Source organism: Cervus elaphus, chromosome X (assembly GCF_910594005.1).
Source record: "Cervus elaphus chromosome X, mCerEla1.1, whole genome shotgun sequence".
NCBI classification, from domain to species: Eukaryota; Metazoa; Chordata; class Mammalia; order Artiodactyla; family Cervidae; genus Cervus; species Cervus elaphus.
In genome coordinates this window covers 30153585-30171623 of record NC_057848.1, presented here as the reverse complement: position 1 = coordinate 30171623, position 18039 = coordinate 30153585, and the positions used below count along the sequence as shown (strand labels likewise).

General features: G+C 36.7%; 1 protein-coding gene and 1 pseudogene across 3 annotated transcripts in view; one reads left to right on the top strand and one right to left on the bottom strand.

Moving 5' to 3' along the window:
• TBC1D8B (TBC1 domain family member 8B) overlaps positions 1-18039 on the bottom strand; it is an 80058-nt gene that overhangs the window by 43049 nt on the left and 18970 nt on the right. For 2 of the 3 annotated variants that reach the window (XM_043895611.1, XM_043895613.1), the window contains exons 3-7: positions 15562-15680; positions 14833-15058; positions 13834-14074; positions 9686-9893; positions 8860-9027 (exon numbers count right to left, since the gene is read on the bottom strand). In XM_043895611.1, coding sequence (XP_043751546.1) covers positions 8860-9027; positions 9686-9893; positions 13834-14074; positions 14833-15058; positions 15562-15680 — 962 coding nt within the window. The remainder of the gene's footprint in view (positions 1-8859; positions 9028-9685; positions 9894-13833; positions 14075-14832; positions 15059-15561; positions 15681-18039) is intronic. The other variant, XM_043895612.1, reaches the window with a different exon arrangement.
• On the top strand, positions 5121-5769 carry LOC122689312 (annotated as a pseudogene).

Below are 18039 nucleotides of genomic sequence, written 5' to 3'. Positions count from 1 at the left end.
AAAAGATGCTTACTCCTTGGAAGGAAAGTTATGACCAACCTAGATGGCATATTAAAAAGCAGAGACATTACTTTGCCAACAAAAGTCCATCTGGTCAAGGCTATGGTTTTTCCAGTGGTCATGTATGGATGTGAGAGTTGGACTATGAAGAAAGCTGAGTGCCGAAGAATTGATGCTTTTGAACTGTGGTGTTGGAGAAGACTCTTGAGAGTCCCTTGGACTGCAAGGAGATCCAACCAGTCCATCCTGAAGGAGATAAGTCCTGTGTGTTCATTGGAAGGACTGATGCTGAAGCTGAAACTCCAATACTTCGGCCCCCTCATGCAAAGAGTTGACTCATTGGAAAAGACCCTGATGCTTGGAGGGATTGGGGGCAGGAGGAGAAGGGGACGACAGAGGATGAGATGGCTGCATGGCATCGCCGACTCGCTGGGCATGAGTTTGAGTAAACTCCGGGTGCTTGTGATGGACAGGGAGGCCTGGCGTGCTGGGATTCATGGGGTTGCATAGAGTCGGACACGACTGAGTTACTGAACTGAACTGAACTGAAGAATATGGAAAAAAAGAGAGCACAAGCACACTGTTTGTGATGATACAAATTGGTACCGCACTATGGAAAACATGTATGAAGGTTCCTCAAAAAAATTAAAACTACAACTACCACTTCGGGTTTTCCCTGATGGTACAGTGGTTAAGAATCTGCCTGCCTCAATATAATATAGGAAAGGGACACGGGTTTGATCCCTGGTCCGAGAAGATTCCGCATGCCCGAGAGCAACTACTGAGCCTGTCCTCTAGAGCCTGTACTCTGCAAAAAGAGAAGCAGAGAAACCACCACAGTGAGAAGCCCGTGTACCACAATGAAGAGTAACCCCTGCTCACTGCAACTAGAGAAAGCGCGAGCGTAGCAATGAAGACTGAGCACAACCAAAAATATAAATAAATAAAGTTTTAAAAAAAGAACTACCACATGATTCAGTAATCCCACTTCTCAGTATATATTCAAAGGAAATGAAGTCACTATCTTCAGGAGATAACTGCACCCCTTATGTTCACTGCAGCATTGTTCGCAAAAGCTAAGACAAACCTAACTGTTGACAGGTTAATCAACAAAGAAAATGTATGCAGATAAACAAAAAATTATTATTAAGCCATAAAAAGGAAGTTTTGCAATGTGCAACAACACTGGCAGACATTAAGGGCACTACACTAAGTGAAATAAATCAGAGAATGACAAATACTGTATGATCTCACTTATATGTGGAATCTAAAATAGCCAGCTTTACAGAAGCAGAGTAAAATGGGGGTTTCCAGGGGCTAGGAAAGGGGGAAATGAAAAGATGTTGGTGAATGTGTACATACTTCTAGTTTCTATGAGAAATAAACTCTAGAAATCTAATGTACAGCATGATGACTATAGTTATCAATACTGTATATCTGAAAGTTGCTATGAGAGTAGAATTTAAATGTTTTCACTATAACTACAAAATTGTAATTACATGAGTGGGTGATAAGTGAAATAACTTTACTGTGGTAATCATTTAATTGACATATAAATTGTATAAGTTTGAGTTGTATGATGTGATGATTATATCTGTGTATCAAATCATCACATCATACATCTTAAACTTACACAATTTGTCAATTATCACAATAAATCTGGGGGGAAAAAAAAGAACCTGGCAGTTCCTTATACACATAGTTGAAGTTTAACAAGTATCTGTTGAATTTTTTTTAGTTAAAAAAATGAGATATCAAACCACAAAGAGATATGGAGGAGGAACCTTAAATGCATACTGCCAAGGAGTCAGTCTGAAAAGAATATGTATGTTATATAAAATTTTGGAAAGGCAACCCCTCATTCATAAAACTAGGATCGTGGCAGTTGGTCCCATCATTTCATGGCAAATAGACGGGGAAACAATAGAAATAGTGAAAGATTTTATCTTCTTGGGCCCCAAAATCACTGTGGACGGTGACTGCAGCCATGAAATTAAAAGATGCTTGCTCTTTGGAAGAAAAGCTATGACAAACCTAGACACCATATTAAAAAGCAGAGACATCACTTTGCTGACCAAAGTCGATATAGTCAAAGCTATGGTTTTTCCAGTAGTCATGTACGGATGTGAGAGTTGGATCATAAAGAAGGCTGGGCGCAGAAGAATGCTTTCAAACTGTGGTATTGGATAAGACTCAAGAGTCCCTCAGACTGCAAGGAGATCAAACCAGTCAATCCTAAAGGAAATCAACCCTGAATATTCATTGGAAGGACTGATGCTGAAGCTGAAGCTCCAGTACTTTGGCCACCTGATGCAAACAGCCAACTCATATCAGAAGAGACCCTGATCCTGGAAAAGACTGAAGGCAGGAGGAGAAGTGGGCAACAGATGAGAAGGCTGGATGGCACTCAGTGGACGCGAGTTTGAGCAAGCTCCAGGAGATGGTGAAGGACAGGGAAGCCTGGCGTGCTGCAGCCCATGGGGTCACAGAGTGTTGGACATGACTGAATGACTGAACACATAACACAGAAGGGTTGAAAGTTAAGAGGATTCAGGGAAAGATTAAAAGGAGTATTCAAAACAATGTCTGAATATAAGGGTAGGACAGAAGAATCTTAGAAAGGAAAAAAAAACAATTAGTGAGTATATGTCCTGTGTTACACTTTCTTTTTTAAAAAAGCTTGTTTTGACAAGTATGTGTCTGACTCTGTGATCCCATGGACTACAGCTGGCCAGGCTCCTCTGTCCACGGTATTTGCCAAGCAAGAATACTGGAGTGGGTTGCCATCTTCCTTTCTACTTGACAAGTGTACTATACTACTAATGCTAAATTTTGATGCTCTAATTAGGGATTATGTTTTTCCAAAACCAATTCAAAAATTCATGGTTGTAGTCTGGATCTCAAAGTAAAGTGCATTCTCTTAATTTAGGACATACGACTAAGACTCCAGTTAATCTATTAGTTGTGTATCTAAGTTACAGTAAATACTCCAAGAAGGAAAATAAAAATAACTCTTATAAAATGCAAAGTATCAACATATAAAACAGATGGCAAGTGTGCTACTTCTCTCCATGATTACCTTTTAAGTATTCACAAAAGCCACATTAACATGCTGCTGCTGCTCAGTTGCTTCAGTTGTGTCCGACTCTTAGTAACCCTATGGACCGTAGCCTGCCAGGCTCCTCTGTCCATGGGATTCTCCAGCCAAGAATACAGGAATGGGTTGCCATTCCCTTCTCCAGGGGATCTTCCCAACCCAGGGATTGAACCTGCACTCATGTTTCATATTTACCTTCAAAGATGTTTGTTTAAAAATCAATTTGAAGAGCATAATAAAGAATTAGGAAGATAAGCTTAAACTTCTTAACTTTTATTTTTGTTCTGACACTGTGAAAGGGAGGATTTTACCCCAAGGCCGTAACAATTTTATATATCCATATAGCTATATAGATATGTAGAATATGCTGTATATAAATATATGCTCACACTTATGATGGTTATAAATTTGGCACTCTTCAGACATTTAGTGCCTGAGCAAAATCCAGTCACATGAAGAAGCAACATAGGTTGCTGACTTTATAAAGGGAATTCTTAGACTGGTTTGGTTTTTGGTATCTGCTATTGACTTTAGAAATAGCATATGGCTTCTAAAAGTGAAGAAAAGGCAGCAGAAAGATGAATATTTCTGTATGTGTAACTTTAACTTTTCCACATATTTAAATTAAAATATCTCATTAAACTCAGCATAATAATGATGACTGGGGGCCACAGTTGACCTGTAAAATCAAAAACTACAACAAAAATACAAAGAAATACTTCCCTTAGATATCACAAGCTTATCTTAAAATATGCTCCTGTACATTGTTGTTGTTCAGTCACTCAGTCATGTCTGACTCTTAGAAACCCCATGGACTGCAGCACACCAGGTTTCCCTGTCCTTCACCATCTCCCAGAGGTTGCTCAAACTCATGTCCATTGAGTTGGTGATGCCATCCAACATCTCGTCCTCTGTGGTCCCCTTCTCCTCCTGCCTTCTATCTTTCCCAGCTTCAGGGTCTTTTCTAATGTGTCGGCTCTTCACACCAGGTGGCCGAAGTATTGGAGCTTCAGTTTCAGCATCTGCCCTTCTAATGAATATATTCAGGATTGATTTCCTTTAGGATTGACTGGTTTGACTGTATATTGTACATAACTTTAAATTAGTGCTAATTTTATTTTTAATAAAACTTCTGATTTCCTAATGTTGAAATTCCAGTCCCAAAGAAGGGCAATGCTGAAGAATGTTCTCAAACTACCGCACAATTGCTCTCATTTCACATAACAGCAAGGTAATGCTCAAAATCCTTCAAGCTAGGCTTCAACAGTATGTGAACCAAGGACTCCCAGATGTACAAGCTGTATTTAGAAAAGGCAGAAGAACCAGAGATCAAATTGCCAATACCCGTTGGATCATAGAAAAAGGAAGGGAATTCCAGAAAAACATCTACTTCTGCTTCATTGACTATGCTAAAGCCTTTGACTTTGTGGATCACAACAAATTGTGGAAAATTCTTATAAGAGATGGGAATACCAGACCACCTTACCTCTGCTTCCTGAGAAAACTGTATGCAGGTCAAGAAGCAACAGTTAGAACTAGACATGAAGCAATGGACTGGTTCCAAATTGGGAAAGGAGTACGTCAAGGCTATACTGTCACCCTTATTTAACCTATATGCAGAGTACATCATGCGAAATGCCAGGCTGGATGAATCATAAGCTTGGAATCAAGATTGCCTGGAGAAATATCAACAACCTCTGATATGCAGATAATACTAAGAGCAGAAGGCAAAGAGCAACTAAAGAGCCTCTTGCTGAGGGTGAAAGAGGAGACTGAAAAAGCTGGCTTAAAACTCAACATTCAAAGCAAGATCATGGCATCTGGTCCCATCACTTCATGGCAAATAAATGGGGAAACAATGAAAACAGTGACAGACTTCATTTCCTTGGGCTCCAAAATCACTGCGGATGGTGACTGCAGCCATGAAATTAAGATGCTTACTCCTGGAAGAAAAGCTATGACCAACCTAGACAGCATATTAAAAAGCAGAGACAGCTCGCTCTTTGCCACATCTACTGCGAGAATGAAGACCATTCTCAGCAATCAGACTGTCGACATCTCAGAAAAGAGACGGACAGTTATTGTGAAGGGCTCCAGAGGCACCCTGTGGAGGGACTTCAATCACATCAATGTAGAACTCAGTCTCCTTGGAAAGAAAAAGAAGAGGCTCCGTGTTGACAAATGGTGGGGAAACAGAAAGGAACTGGCCACTGTTCGCACAATCTGTAGTCACGTACAGAACATGATCAAGGGTGTTACACTGGGCTTCCGTTACAAGATGAGGTCAGTGTATGCCCACTTCCCCATCAACGTTGTTATTCAGGAGAATGGTTCCCTTGTGGAAATCCGAAATTTTTTTGGGTGAAAAATACATACGCAGGGTTCGAACGAGGCCAGGGGTTGCCTGTTCAGTATCTCAAGCCCAGAAAGATGAGTTGATTCTTGAAGGAAATGACATTGAACTTGTGTCAAATTCAGCTGCTTTGAATCAGCAAGCCACCACAGTTAAAAACAAGGATATCAGAAAATTTTTGGATGGTATCTATGTTTCTGAAAAAGGAACAGTTCAGCAGGCTGATGAATAAGATCTCAGTGATCCTGCTGCAGAAACAAGATAGCAGATGGTTCTATGGACTCAGTTGTGACATTTTAAAGAGACAATAAAAACTCTTGATTTGAAAAATAAATAAATAAATAAAAAGCAGAGACAACATTTTGCCAACAAAGGTTTGTATAGTCAAAGCTATGGTTTTCCCAGCAGTCATGTACAGATGTGAGAGTTAGACCATAAAGAAGGCTGAGCATCGAAGAATTGATGCTTTTGAATTGTGGTGCTGGAGAAGACTCCTGAGACAGCAAGGAAATCAAATCAGTCAATCTTAAAGAAAATCACCCCTGATTATTCATTGAAGGATTGATACTGAAGCTCTAATACTTTGGCCACCTGATGCAAAGAGCCGACTCATTGAAAAAGACCCTGAAGCTGGGAAAGATTGAAGGCAGGAGAAGGGGATGACAGGATGAGATGGTTGGATGGCATTCAATAGACATGAGTTTAAGCAAACTCCGGGAGATAATGAAGGACAGGGAAGCCTAGCATGCTGCATTCCATGTGGTCACAAAGAGTCAGACATGACTTAGCAACTGAACAGCAAAAAATGTTGAAATAAAGCTACTCCACACAGCTTAAGCATCTCTAATTCACATTATAGCTACAGAAAATATATTACTTTATTCTGACAAAGCAAGGAAAACATCAGTTGTGTGGGTTAGATTGTTCTTTTTTAAGAAATTATTTATTTTTGGCTGTGGTGTGTCTTCGTTGCTGCATGGACTTTTCTCTAGTTGCAGTGCTCGGGCTTCTCATTACAGTGTTTTCTCCTGTTGCAGAGCATGGGTTCTAGAGCTCCCAGGCTCTAGAGCACAGGCTCAAAAGTCGTGGAACTCAGGCTTAGTTGCTCCATGGCATGTGGGATCTTCCCGGATCAGGGATTGAACCCTTGTCTCCTGCATTGGCAGGCAGATTCTTTACCACTGAGCCACCAGGGAAGCCCTAAAGTATTATTCTTACCTGCATTATCATGGAGAATAAGGAAGCCGTTAGATAGGGTTGGTTATGAAAACTAATGAAACAAGCATATTTATAAACACTTCAATAATCTGTAGATTTTGCCCTTTTAAACACTCCAATGCATAGCTCAATTTCTACCTCTTCTTGACATTCTATAGTTCCTATGATCCACTTATAATGTAGTTGCAAAGCATCAAGGATCTTTAGCAGTACTTTCCCTCTTAAGTCACTTTGCTTAAAACTAACCTAAAAGGGCCCATTTTTCTTTCACTTATAATTCTGAAAAATATTTCTTGAGTATATATACGTGTCAATAAAAAATAAAAGATTAATCTGTTTTCTAAGCATTTGATTGGAAATTTTCAAAACCTGTGTACGCACCCAGATTTTAACTTAACAAAATGTGGAGAATTTTGATTGACATATTTAAAAATTTAGACAGAACTGATACTTATGCATACTCCCAGTTGTTTCTGGGAGCATTTGTTCTTTGTTTCACAATTTGATATACTCATGGGAAAAATTTCCTAGTCCTTCCTGTATTCATATATAGATTTGTTGATTTAGACTTCGTTGAGATTTAGAATAAAAAGTCTTGTTGTTTGTGTATAATTTTTTAATATAATTTTTTCTTTGTTTCAGTATGCTAGGTGTAGCTATAAAATAACTAAAATGTCTGCCATTTAGAAACCAAATGGAACCAGCTCCTCTTTAAAACACTCTCTTTACTATTTTTAAAAATGCAGTACACATTATAGTAAAACAAGTTAATATTCCTCCTCATTGCAAAGATAAAAATCTTAAGTGAAAATAGAATGTTATGTCAATTAAAAAAAAAAACAAAAACATTTCCAAGCAAGCCAGTTTACTAACTGGTATTTCATACATATCTTTGTTAAAACCTTTAAAAATGGGTAAGAGAAACTAGAAAACCTTAGAACTTTGACATACATCTGAAAAGACGGCAAACTCATTTTGAAACAAAATCCTTTCTTGACAATTGAGCATATTGAACTAAGAATTTTCAGGGGAAAAAATTCCAGGTATTCAGGTTTAAGAGAAACAGATAAGTTAAAGGAAAGCAGATAAGCAGAGCATTACATCCAACACAGAGACTGAATCTGAAATGGACTTAGGACTGAAAAACAAAAGTGAGATAAGCAAGAATATGTGAGCAAGACTGATCAGTTTACCTATGTCCTCACATCAAACTGTGGTATATTGTGGGTATATATATTTGACGAGAATGAAAGATTAGCAAGTTGGGGCATGAAAACTCTTAATGGCCAACATGAAGGTTCTGTGTCTGGAACAGAGATTGTTGTTGTTGTCCGGTCACTAAGTCATGTCCAACTCTTAAACTGAAATATATACATGTTTTTTAATTATATGCTTTCACTGCACTTTTCTATTATCAAGTAGAGAGTCAGTCTTGTCAATTCTGCATTCTAATTGACTTAGCATAATATTTTCAGTCTGTGCTCTAGGGGAAGAAATAAAAGCCTCTATAATCCAATCCAAGTAAAATAATATAGCCAGTGAAGCCAATGTTGATTTTTTCTTTGAATTTTTGATTAAAATAAAGTAGTTATAATGTAATGTTTTATCAATCTATTAAAACATGAGATTGAAAAAGAAACATTAATTTGAATTGAAACTACATTTCCATAAAAGAAAAACATTGAAATCAGGCTTTTAATTATCCTTTGCCAAGAATATTTGCCTTGTCTAATAGTTTACAAGTAAATAGATATGTCACTATTTTGCTTTGGCCCAGATTATATAAATAAGGCTGACCTGTTTGATGTTAAATAAAAAGATTGTCAGACCATCTCCCTACAGCAATAAGAGTCCTTTTTCAATGCCTCACTAAATTCTCAAGCATAGTCTGAATTGTTAAAAGCCATGTTATATGAAAGTACAAGGTATGTATATATGATTAAACAACAAATACAGTCAAGAAAAATAACAAGATAATTTTTTAAAAGTCTAAATTCCTAAAAAATGATAACGTCCCTAATTTTCACTTCTGCTTTATGATGTGACTTAGAGAATACAATTTCTTTGGTATTCATCTTATAAAAACTAAACATAAGTATAAATAGGAAAGGTACTATGAGTTCCTTTTAAAGAGTGGACCGCATGAACATAAATCTTTTTTTTCAAAATGATTTGATTGGTATATAATTACCTCTGTGCTAATATTGTGATATTGAGTTGAAGTTGCCCCACACTTGAGCCTGAGTTTTGCCACCAATTGCTCAAATTCTTTTACTTCACTGAAGCGAAAAGCTGTTTTTCCTTTGACGCTAATGATGACAGATTTGCTGGAATCATTTGTCTTATCTATAGCTAAGACCTGGGGGATGAAAACATAAGTGAATCACTTTTTTTCTCATTTTCAAAAAGGTCAGGCAAAATGGCTTAGCTTATTATTATTTGTTTTTTGTGGCAACAAGTTTTGGTCTGTTGTAGGACTTAGTAAGGAGTAGACTTTGGGTACTAGTAGTATCACTGATACAAGCAATCTCAGCGCAAGTTATTTCACTTCTTAAGGAAAAGGTTAACTAACACGTAACCTTTAAAAATGACAAATGCAAAAATTCAACGCTGCAATATTGACAACTGATTTTTGACTTATAGAAAAGCTATCAATTCTATTCTTTCTGACCATGTATATATATCAAATGTGATAGTGTAAGTTTTGGTATTCATGTCATAAATGTCTGAGTAATTATACTCCATGTTGCATCACCCCAAACCCTTATGCTGTATATAAACTTTTAGTTGTTTTCATTTTCAGTAAGAGCTATAAGGTTCTTATCCTAGTACTCTTATCCTTAGGAGTGGTACTCTTATCCTGGAGAATATTATGGAACTTTAAAAAAGATTATTTAAAAATTACTAAAAAGATGCTGCACATTGTTTTTAATAATTTACAAAATTAAAGGGTATTTTACTCTTTGAATGATAACATTTTTGAACTAAAAACTGATATGCAACTAAACTTACTTTACCTCTCGTAATGGAATGATTACACTACACAGATTGCCATCCTGGCTAGCAAAGCAGATATAGTTTTCCGAGACGCACATTTTTCCATGAGTGTTGAAGTGGCTGAATGGTACCCATAAGAAACATTCATGTACTTCTTTCAAAGTCTCTTCTTTGGGCAGCCTAAAAAAAGCATTAAATTGCTCACTGTGGGCTCGGTTTTCCAGACCTCTATAGGAAAGAAAAAAAGAAGAGGCTCAAATGATGCCTTATAAAGTGTACACATGTCTACACTGATTAAGTGCACTGTAAAACTGAACGATTAAACACTACATGCTACACTCTTCAACAAATTATGGAATGGAAGAAACACACTGATTCCTAACCAATTTGTTTGTTCTCTTTTCCAGTTTTGTATTATTAGTAGATTCCAATGCACAACGGTTAGAGATGACGTAGGTCTTCAAACCATCTGTTAAAGGGTGATTTGCTAGGAGACTACTCTATTATTATATTCATATGTGAATATGGCTAAAACCAATCTTGGAAGACAATAATTTTTACACCTGGTTATCAGGAAAATCAAGAGAGTTACCCAGTTCAAACAAAACGATGAAAATTTACAGCATCAAAATTTAGATGGGAAGACTAGTACATAAAAATAACATTAAAATCAAATGAAGCAAAAATATAAATGAATGTTTAAAAAATTCAAAGTAGAGACACAATAAAACAACATTGCTTGCACAGTTTTTGGCACAGGATGGGTGTCAATAAATACAGATGTCTTGTTAACTGACACATAAATATATAAATAAAAAACAATTGCTTAAAATAGCACAATTTTTCTTGAGGCACTAAACACTAGTGCTAAGCAGCAAAGCCATCTGGGGTAGTGAGTAAATTATGCAAGTTCTAACTTTAAGCCAAAAAAGTTAAAACTAAATTTATCCTTCCAGCATATACTGTTTGAATATGTGGCAGTTTACCATGTCTTTAAAAAATAATTCTGATAAATATGAACAGAAAATCACAATTTTTACCTCACTTAAATTGCAATTTGGTGGGGTTTTCCACCATTATTAAAAAACATAAGATCTTTTTATATGAATGAAAAGATGTCTGTGATATATTATTTTAAGGGGGGAAGTAGTCTGTAGCATAATATGTGATGTTTAATCCCATTCATGCTTTTGGCAAATATTTTTTAATTCATGCATTAAAAGGCCTGGAAGGATATACACTGAATTTAGCTACTATAATACATATTTGTAGAAACAATAAACCAAAGCAATAGATATTCCATTTTATTTTAAAAATGTCATTTGGAGACGAAGACTAAATAATCTATTTTTTTTTAATGTACTAGGGAAAAGGATGCCAACAAAGGTCCGTCTAGCCAAGGCTATGGTTTTTCCAGTGGTCATGTATGGATGTGAGAGCTGGCCTGTGAAGAAAGCTGAGCGCCGAAAAATTGATGCTTTTGAACTATGGTGTTGGAGAAGACTCCTGAGAGTCCCTTGGACTGCAAGGAGATCCAACCAGTCCATCCTGAAGGAGATCAGTCCTGGGTGTTCATTGGAAGGACTGATGCTGAAGCTGAAACTCCAATACCTTGGCCACCTCATGAGAAGAGTTGACTCATTGGAAAAGACCCTGATGCTAGGAGGGATTGGGGGCAGGAGGAGAAGGGGACGACAGAGGATGAGATGGCTGGATGGCATCACCAATTCGATGGACATGAGTTTGAGTAAACTCCGGGAGTTGGTGATGGACAGGGAGGCCTGGCGTGCTGCAATTCATGGGGTCGCAAAGAGTCGGACACGACTGAGTGACTGAACTGAACTGACTGAGGGAAAAGGATTTAGACACATATGATTTTCAATGTGTATGCTCATTTACTTCAGTCGTGTCGGATTCTTTGTCACCCGATGGACTACCAGCCCACCATGCTCCTCTGTCCATGGGATTTTCCCAGCAAGAATACTGGAGTCGGCTGCTATTTCCTCCTCCAGGGGATCTTCCAGACCCAGGGATCAAACCCACATGTCTCCTGCATTGAAGGTAGATTTTTTACTGCTGAGTATGCAGGGGAAGCCCTAATTTTCAATAGGTTCTTTTAAAAATGCACATAGCCAAAAATGAATCTACTATACCTCATTTAAATACAGACTTGGTAATGAATAACTCATTGATAAGTGGGCTTTTAGGATATTTTAAGGGAAATAAAATAGCTAAAATGTTTATGCTTAGGGTGGCCAATCAAAACAACCTATATAAACAAATGCTTCACTATAACATAAATTATACTCTTAATCCTTATAGAGTTCTACTGATAAATCATGCACACTGGGACCTAATTTTGATAGTAAGGTGTAAAACAAATTCACCTGCTGATCTATTTCCAGAAAAGTAAGAAGGCTCACAAAGGGAACCCTTATGTCTACAGATTTTAGGAATGGTTTAAGAATAGGCAAGAGGAACAACTGTACCCAGGTTAGGGCTATGTAACAATCACACAGCATCCAGGTTTTGGTCTATCCACAGGACTGCAGCTTAGTTTCCTCTTATTTACACTTTCCCATACAGTCTATACCCTCATCCTTCTTGCCAGAAGCAGTTCTCACTAGCTATTTCTGGATCCTCTCCCCTTTGGCACACTCATTTCAGTCAACTGTTCTGAGTGTTGAGCAGGATGAAAGGGCTCTGGCTGGTTTCAGCAAACCAAATATAGTGGCAAACAACTCTAAGACAGATACTTCTGATGCAAGCACTAATAGTGGTTACTATTTATCTAGTGCTTTATATTTTACAAAGTGCTTTCACATGTTATATTGCTCATTCCTCACAAGTGCTCTCTGAGGTACAAATGACAGATGAGAAAACTGAGGTCCTGAGAGGTTACAACTTTTCCCAGGGTTGCTCTAATCTTATTCTGAAGCTCATGTTCCATTGATTCTACTAACTTATCCTTATACTAAAAAGTGAAACTCTCAGAGGGAGAGGGTTGGGAGAGGGAAAAATTGGGAGTTTGGGATTAGTAGATGCAAGCTATTACATATAGGATGGATAAACAAGATCTTACTGTATAGCACAGGGAACTATATTCAATATCTTCTGATAAACCATAAGTGAAAAGAGTATAAAAAAGAATATATGTATAGCCAACTGAGTCACTTGTCTATATAGCAGAAATTAACACAACACTGTAAATCAACTATATGTCAATAAAATTTTGTAAACAAAGAAAAAATGAAACTACCTATAAAATGTGTTCAAAAATAAACAATACATTTAAGAATTTCAGCCTTAAATTTATCTAGGCTACTCCTCAGACTAACCATGCACACAAAAACTTCTATGTTTCTAAAAGCACTCCAGAGCAAATCCTACTGAGATCTTAAGAAATAATTTTCAAATCTAACTTCTATTACTTCTTAACATTAAATTTCTCATAGAGGATACTATTTGTGAAATGCATATGAATAAACTTTAAAAACTCACACATCAATGATTACTCCAAAGAAAAACTATCATATAACATAGAACAGTTAACTTTTTAAAAATTAATCTATTTAATTGGAGGCTAATTACTTTACAGTATTGTGGTGGTTTTTGCCATACATTGACATGACTCAGCCATGGGTGTACATGTGTCCCCCATCCCAAACCCCCCTCCCACCACCCTTCCCATCCCATCCCTCTGGGTTGTCCCAGTGCACCAGCTCTGAGTGCCCTGTTTCATGCATCAAACTTGGACTGGTCATCTATTTCACATATGGTAATATACATGTTTCAATGTTATTGTCTCAAATTATCCCACCCTCACCTTCTCCCACAAAGTCCAAAAGTCTGTTCTTTATATCTGCGTCTCTTTTGCTGTCTCACATATATGGTCATTGTTACCATCTTTCTAAATTCCATATATATGCATTAATATACTGTATTGGTGCTTTTTCTTTCTGACTTACTTCACTCTGTATAATAGGCTCCAGTTTCATCCACTGCATTAGAACTGATTCAAATGTGTTCTTTTTAATAACTGAGTAATATTCCATTGTGTATATGTATCAGAACTTTTTTATCCATTCGTCTTTTAATGTTATTCAATGCCACCATTCTTTGGTCGAACAATACTTTAAAAAACAAATATTAATTAAGCTTTGAATACCTTTTAGTGATTTGTAGAGGATCATCAAGGACTGGGTCATTATCAAACGTTTCCTTATCAAAAATTCTTTTTATAGCATAGTTTGCCAGTTGTTCCATAAGAAGGTATGTTTGGTTAATATGCAAAAACATCGAAAAGTAGTGATTCTCCCCTTGGGAACACACATGAATACTCTCTGTCAGTATGACATTTGAAGTCTTTTCAAGTTTTGAGACTGCATCCCAGGAGATAACGAGTTTGACTGCAAATTAGAGTTATAAGCAGATATGATTAAATTTCTCAATGTTGATTAGTGTTTATCAATCAGGTCTTTCAAGACAAACAATAGTCACTTAAAAAATGCTATGAACAACTAAAATGCTTTTGAATTCAAGATTAGTTTAAATTTTGAAGCATAACAATGAACATACAACAATCGATTTTAGGAACAGATATAATTCACCAGGAAAGTCCCTAATTTTAAATAATTTTTAATCTTTTTTTTCTGATTTGATATTTAAACCTGACATTAAATTTGGTATTTCAATTTATACAATTATATAACTATTGGTATAAAAGCTATACATGTGCTATGAACAGTACGGCTTGATTCTGCTTTGTAGCTGTAGGCCATTAGGTACTATGATTACTATACATTAGGTACTATGATTACACAACATACATTGTGTATTGTATGTTTAAAACAATTATTTAAATATAGATTGAAGAAAGTGCATAGTTTAGACCAAGGGAAAAAAAGGATATGTCAGATTACCATCATCGTTTAATATTCATTTGCTTCCCACAACAGGCAAGGCATTCTATATACAATTCAAATGGTTCTTATGTTAAACAACCAGTCTTAAAAGTATTCTTCCCCAGATGAAGTGAACTTTTAAATGAATAGTTTAATTACCTTTAATATCTATCCTATTACTTTACATGCAACCTAATACCATCACAAAGTTGATAGGTAAGTTTATAAATTCAAAGTCATAGTAAACAACAGAAACCACTTACTTTCTGATCCTAACAAAAAAGAATAGAAGCTCAGAAAATTGGTGCTAAGATATAGCCAACCCTGACAAGGAACCCGTCCTTTCCAATAACTGCATGAGTAATAGGTCACTAACTTTTCCTGCTCTGGCAAACCAAAACATTTTTCAAATTTCAGAAGGGCTTCTCGAAATTTTTCAGGATCATCTTCTTTTGCAAAAGAATGTTTTCCCTCTTCAGCAATTAATCCCTAAAGGAGACAAAATAATTTCTGAAAATTAGTAATTACCCATCAACAAAAATGTACCTCACATGTTTAAACAGTTCCTTGAATAAAACTGTGTATACACACACACACACATACCTACATCTCTTATGACAGAGGTGGGCAGATCTTCTTTAATTTTGTAATTTAATTTCTTTAAATTTCCAATTTTGTAACTTAATCTTTTCCTAATGCCTCAAAAGAAGCTACCAAAAATACAGGTGCTAAATATTATTTTGATTGGGTGAAGGGTTCATTCAAAGAGATTCTGAAATGAAAATATCCCTAAGTGCACTCACAAGGGCACCAAAGACTAACCACTAAGTTTACAACTCTCTTTAGCTCTGATTCTGATATTCATGTGTGTGCTTCTGCCAGTCCTGAAAGGTGCCAGTAAAACAATGAGCTTCCATGCAACTTTCATCCTCAAATAAAAGGGTCGAAGAGTTTAGTATTCCATCTAAAAAAACTATATCCATGCCACTTACTCTTATCTTTCCTTGTACAAAATTAGTAATATCTTCATTTGAATCAAACACAGATAAGGTCTTCATGATATTTTCTTCTAACCATTCCCAGTGTTTGGTTATTTCTTCTCTGTTGGCTCCTGATTAATAATAAAAGAGAAAGAGAGACTCCAAAGAAAACTTCACACACACAAAAAACTGCTCTTGATATTTATAAGCTTAGTTTAAAAAGATATAAAATTATATTTGCTCTTTTTAAAAAATGATCATCATAAAGGAACAGGATACAATGTTTATTGTCCATGTCATCCCTAAATGTGAGTATGAACACTAGTTTTCATTATAAATAGAAAGAATAAAATATTTAATGAAAGTGGAGAAAAGTAACTACAACTCATGAGAAAAGATATAAAATTTTGAAAACAAGGTGCCAGTAACTGGTACCTACAGTAACCAGTTCTTTTAAGAGAATATACCAAGTGTGTGCTCAGTTGCTCAGTCGTATCTGACTCTTTGTGACCCCATGGACTGTAGCCCGCAGGCTCCTCTGTCCATGGGATTCTCTAGGCAGGAGTACTGGAGTGGGTTGCCATTCCCTTCTCCAGGGGATCTTCCCAATCAAGGGATTGAACCTGGGTTCCCCACATGGCAGGCGGATTCTTTACCATCTGTGCCACCAGGGAAGCCCAAATATATAGAGTACCAGAATATAAATATACATAATTTAATCTTTGGTCTTCAAATAATAGTCAGCACTGTGCCTGTGTGACTGAAAATAGCATGCATATGACAATCCTATGCACACTGCATAAACATGGATCTCAACTGTGGCAGCTCCCAGGAGTATGAAGACTTCTCTCAGTCAACTCTTTCATTAAAAAGCCTAGTCAACTTACAGAAATTTTATGAAAGAGATTAGAAATCCTATAGCAAGGTTAAATCCTTGTGATCTGCTGAATCAAGGTTAGGGGGTTTACCAAGGGTCAGAGTACTTGCATTGACAGTCAGTATTACACTTAACTCTGGGTTGCTTTGGTTTGAAGAACATTTTAATATCTATCAACTTTCCCCTATAACCAACATAGCTTTAAGATCTCCCCAGCACTGTAGATTATACAAATCTCACTCAAAAGAAATACCCTGACTTCTAAGTATGTTTTATGACACATGGAGAGTGATACATTAAAAAATTTATTGATGGACTTCCCTGGTGGTCTAGTGGTTAAGAATTCCTTCACCTGCCAATGCAGGGAACATGGGTTCTATCATTGGTCTGGGAAGATACCACATACATCGGAGCAACTAACCCCATACCTCACAACTACTGAGCCCACGCACTGCAACTACTGAGTCTGCGCACCTAGAGCCTGTACTCCACAATAACAGAAGCCACCACAATGAAAAGTCTGCACTGCAATGAAGAGTAGCCTCTGCTCACTGCAACTAGAGAAAGCCCATACATAGCAACGAAGACCCAGCAGCAGCCAAAAATAATTTTTTTTTAAAAAAAGTACTGACACTTTTAAAACTGCCTATTTCCTACACATCAGTTAGAACTATATTCATGTTACTCAAGTCATCATACCATGTGTAATAACTTTCTTTAATGAACCACAAATAAAAGCCATGGGGAAATTTTAAGGCCTTTATTGTGGCCCTTTAGGTATAAAGAAGCTTCACTAATAGATAACTACTATATTTCTGTGCGTTTCCCAGGTGGCTCAGAGGTAAAGAATCTGCCTGTCAACGCAGGAGATGCAGGTTCAATCCCTAGGTCGGGAAGCTCTCCTGGAGGAGGAAATGGCAACCCACTCCCATATTCTTGCCTGGAGAATCCCACAGACAGAGGAGCCTGGCAGGCTACAGTCCACAGGGTCACAAAGAGTCAGACATGACTGAGTGACTGAACACACATGCACTGTGTTTCTGCATCAGGTTAATTTGGGAAGTAAGTTGTATAATCATCCTTTTTTTTTTTTTTTAAAGAAATGAGGATATAATTTCTTCCAACTCAACTTAGAGTTGAGGTTATAGATGTCTCATGATGTCAGTAAGTATAATATCTTCCATATTTAGTTTAAATGGTATTCAATTTGAAACAGTCAGGAGAAAACACTCATCAGAAACACTAAAGGAAACTGAGAGGGAGATGCAAAAATCAAGCCACACAGTTTAAAAAATTAATTGTATGCTATACATTCACACACATGAACTGTCCAGAAATTCACATGCTTTTGTATTTTTTAAGTATATCTACTTAAATAAAGAGAGAGGGAGAAGAGAGAAAGAATAAGAAAAAGGCAACCTTTCAACATTAAAAAACCCCATAAATCTCAGATTCTAATTTAGACCAACATTGTGATGGCATCATTAAAGAATTAACAATTGTCACTGTATTTTTTCCTAATTTTGAGTTGCTATGTTAAGAAGAATCATTCTAATTCCTTTTCTACCACAATAGATACATGTGGAAGAATCTGAACCACCTGAATATGGATG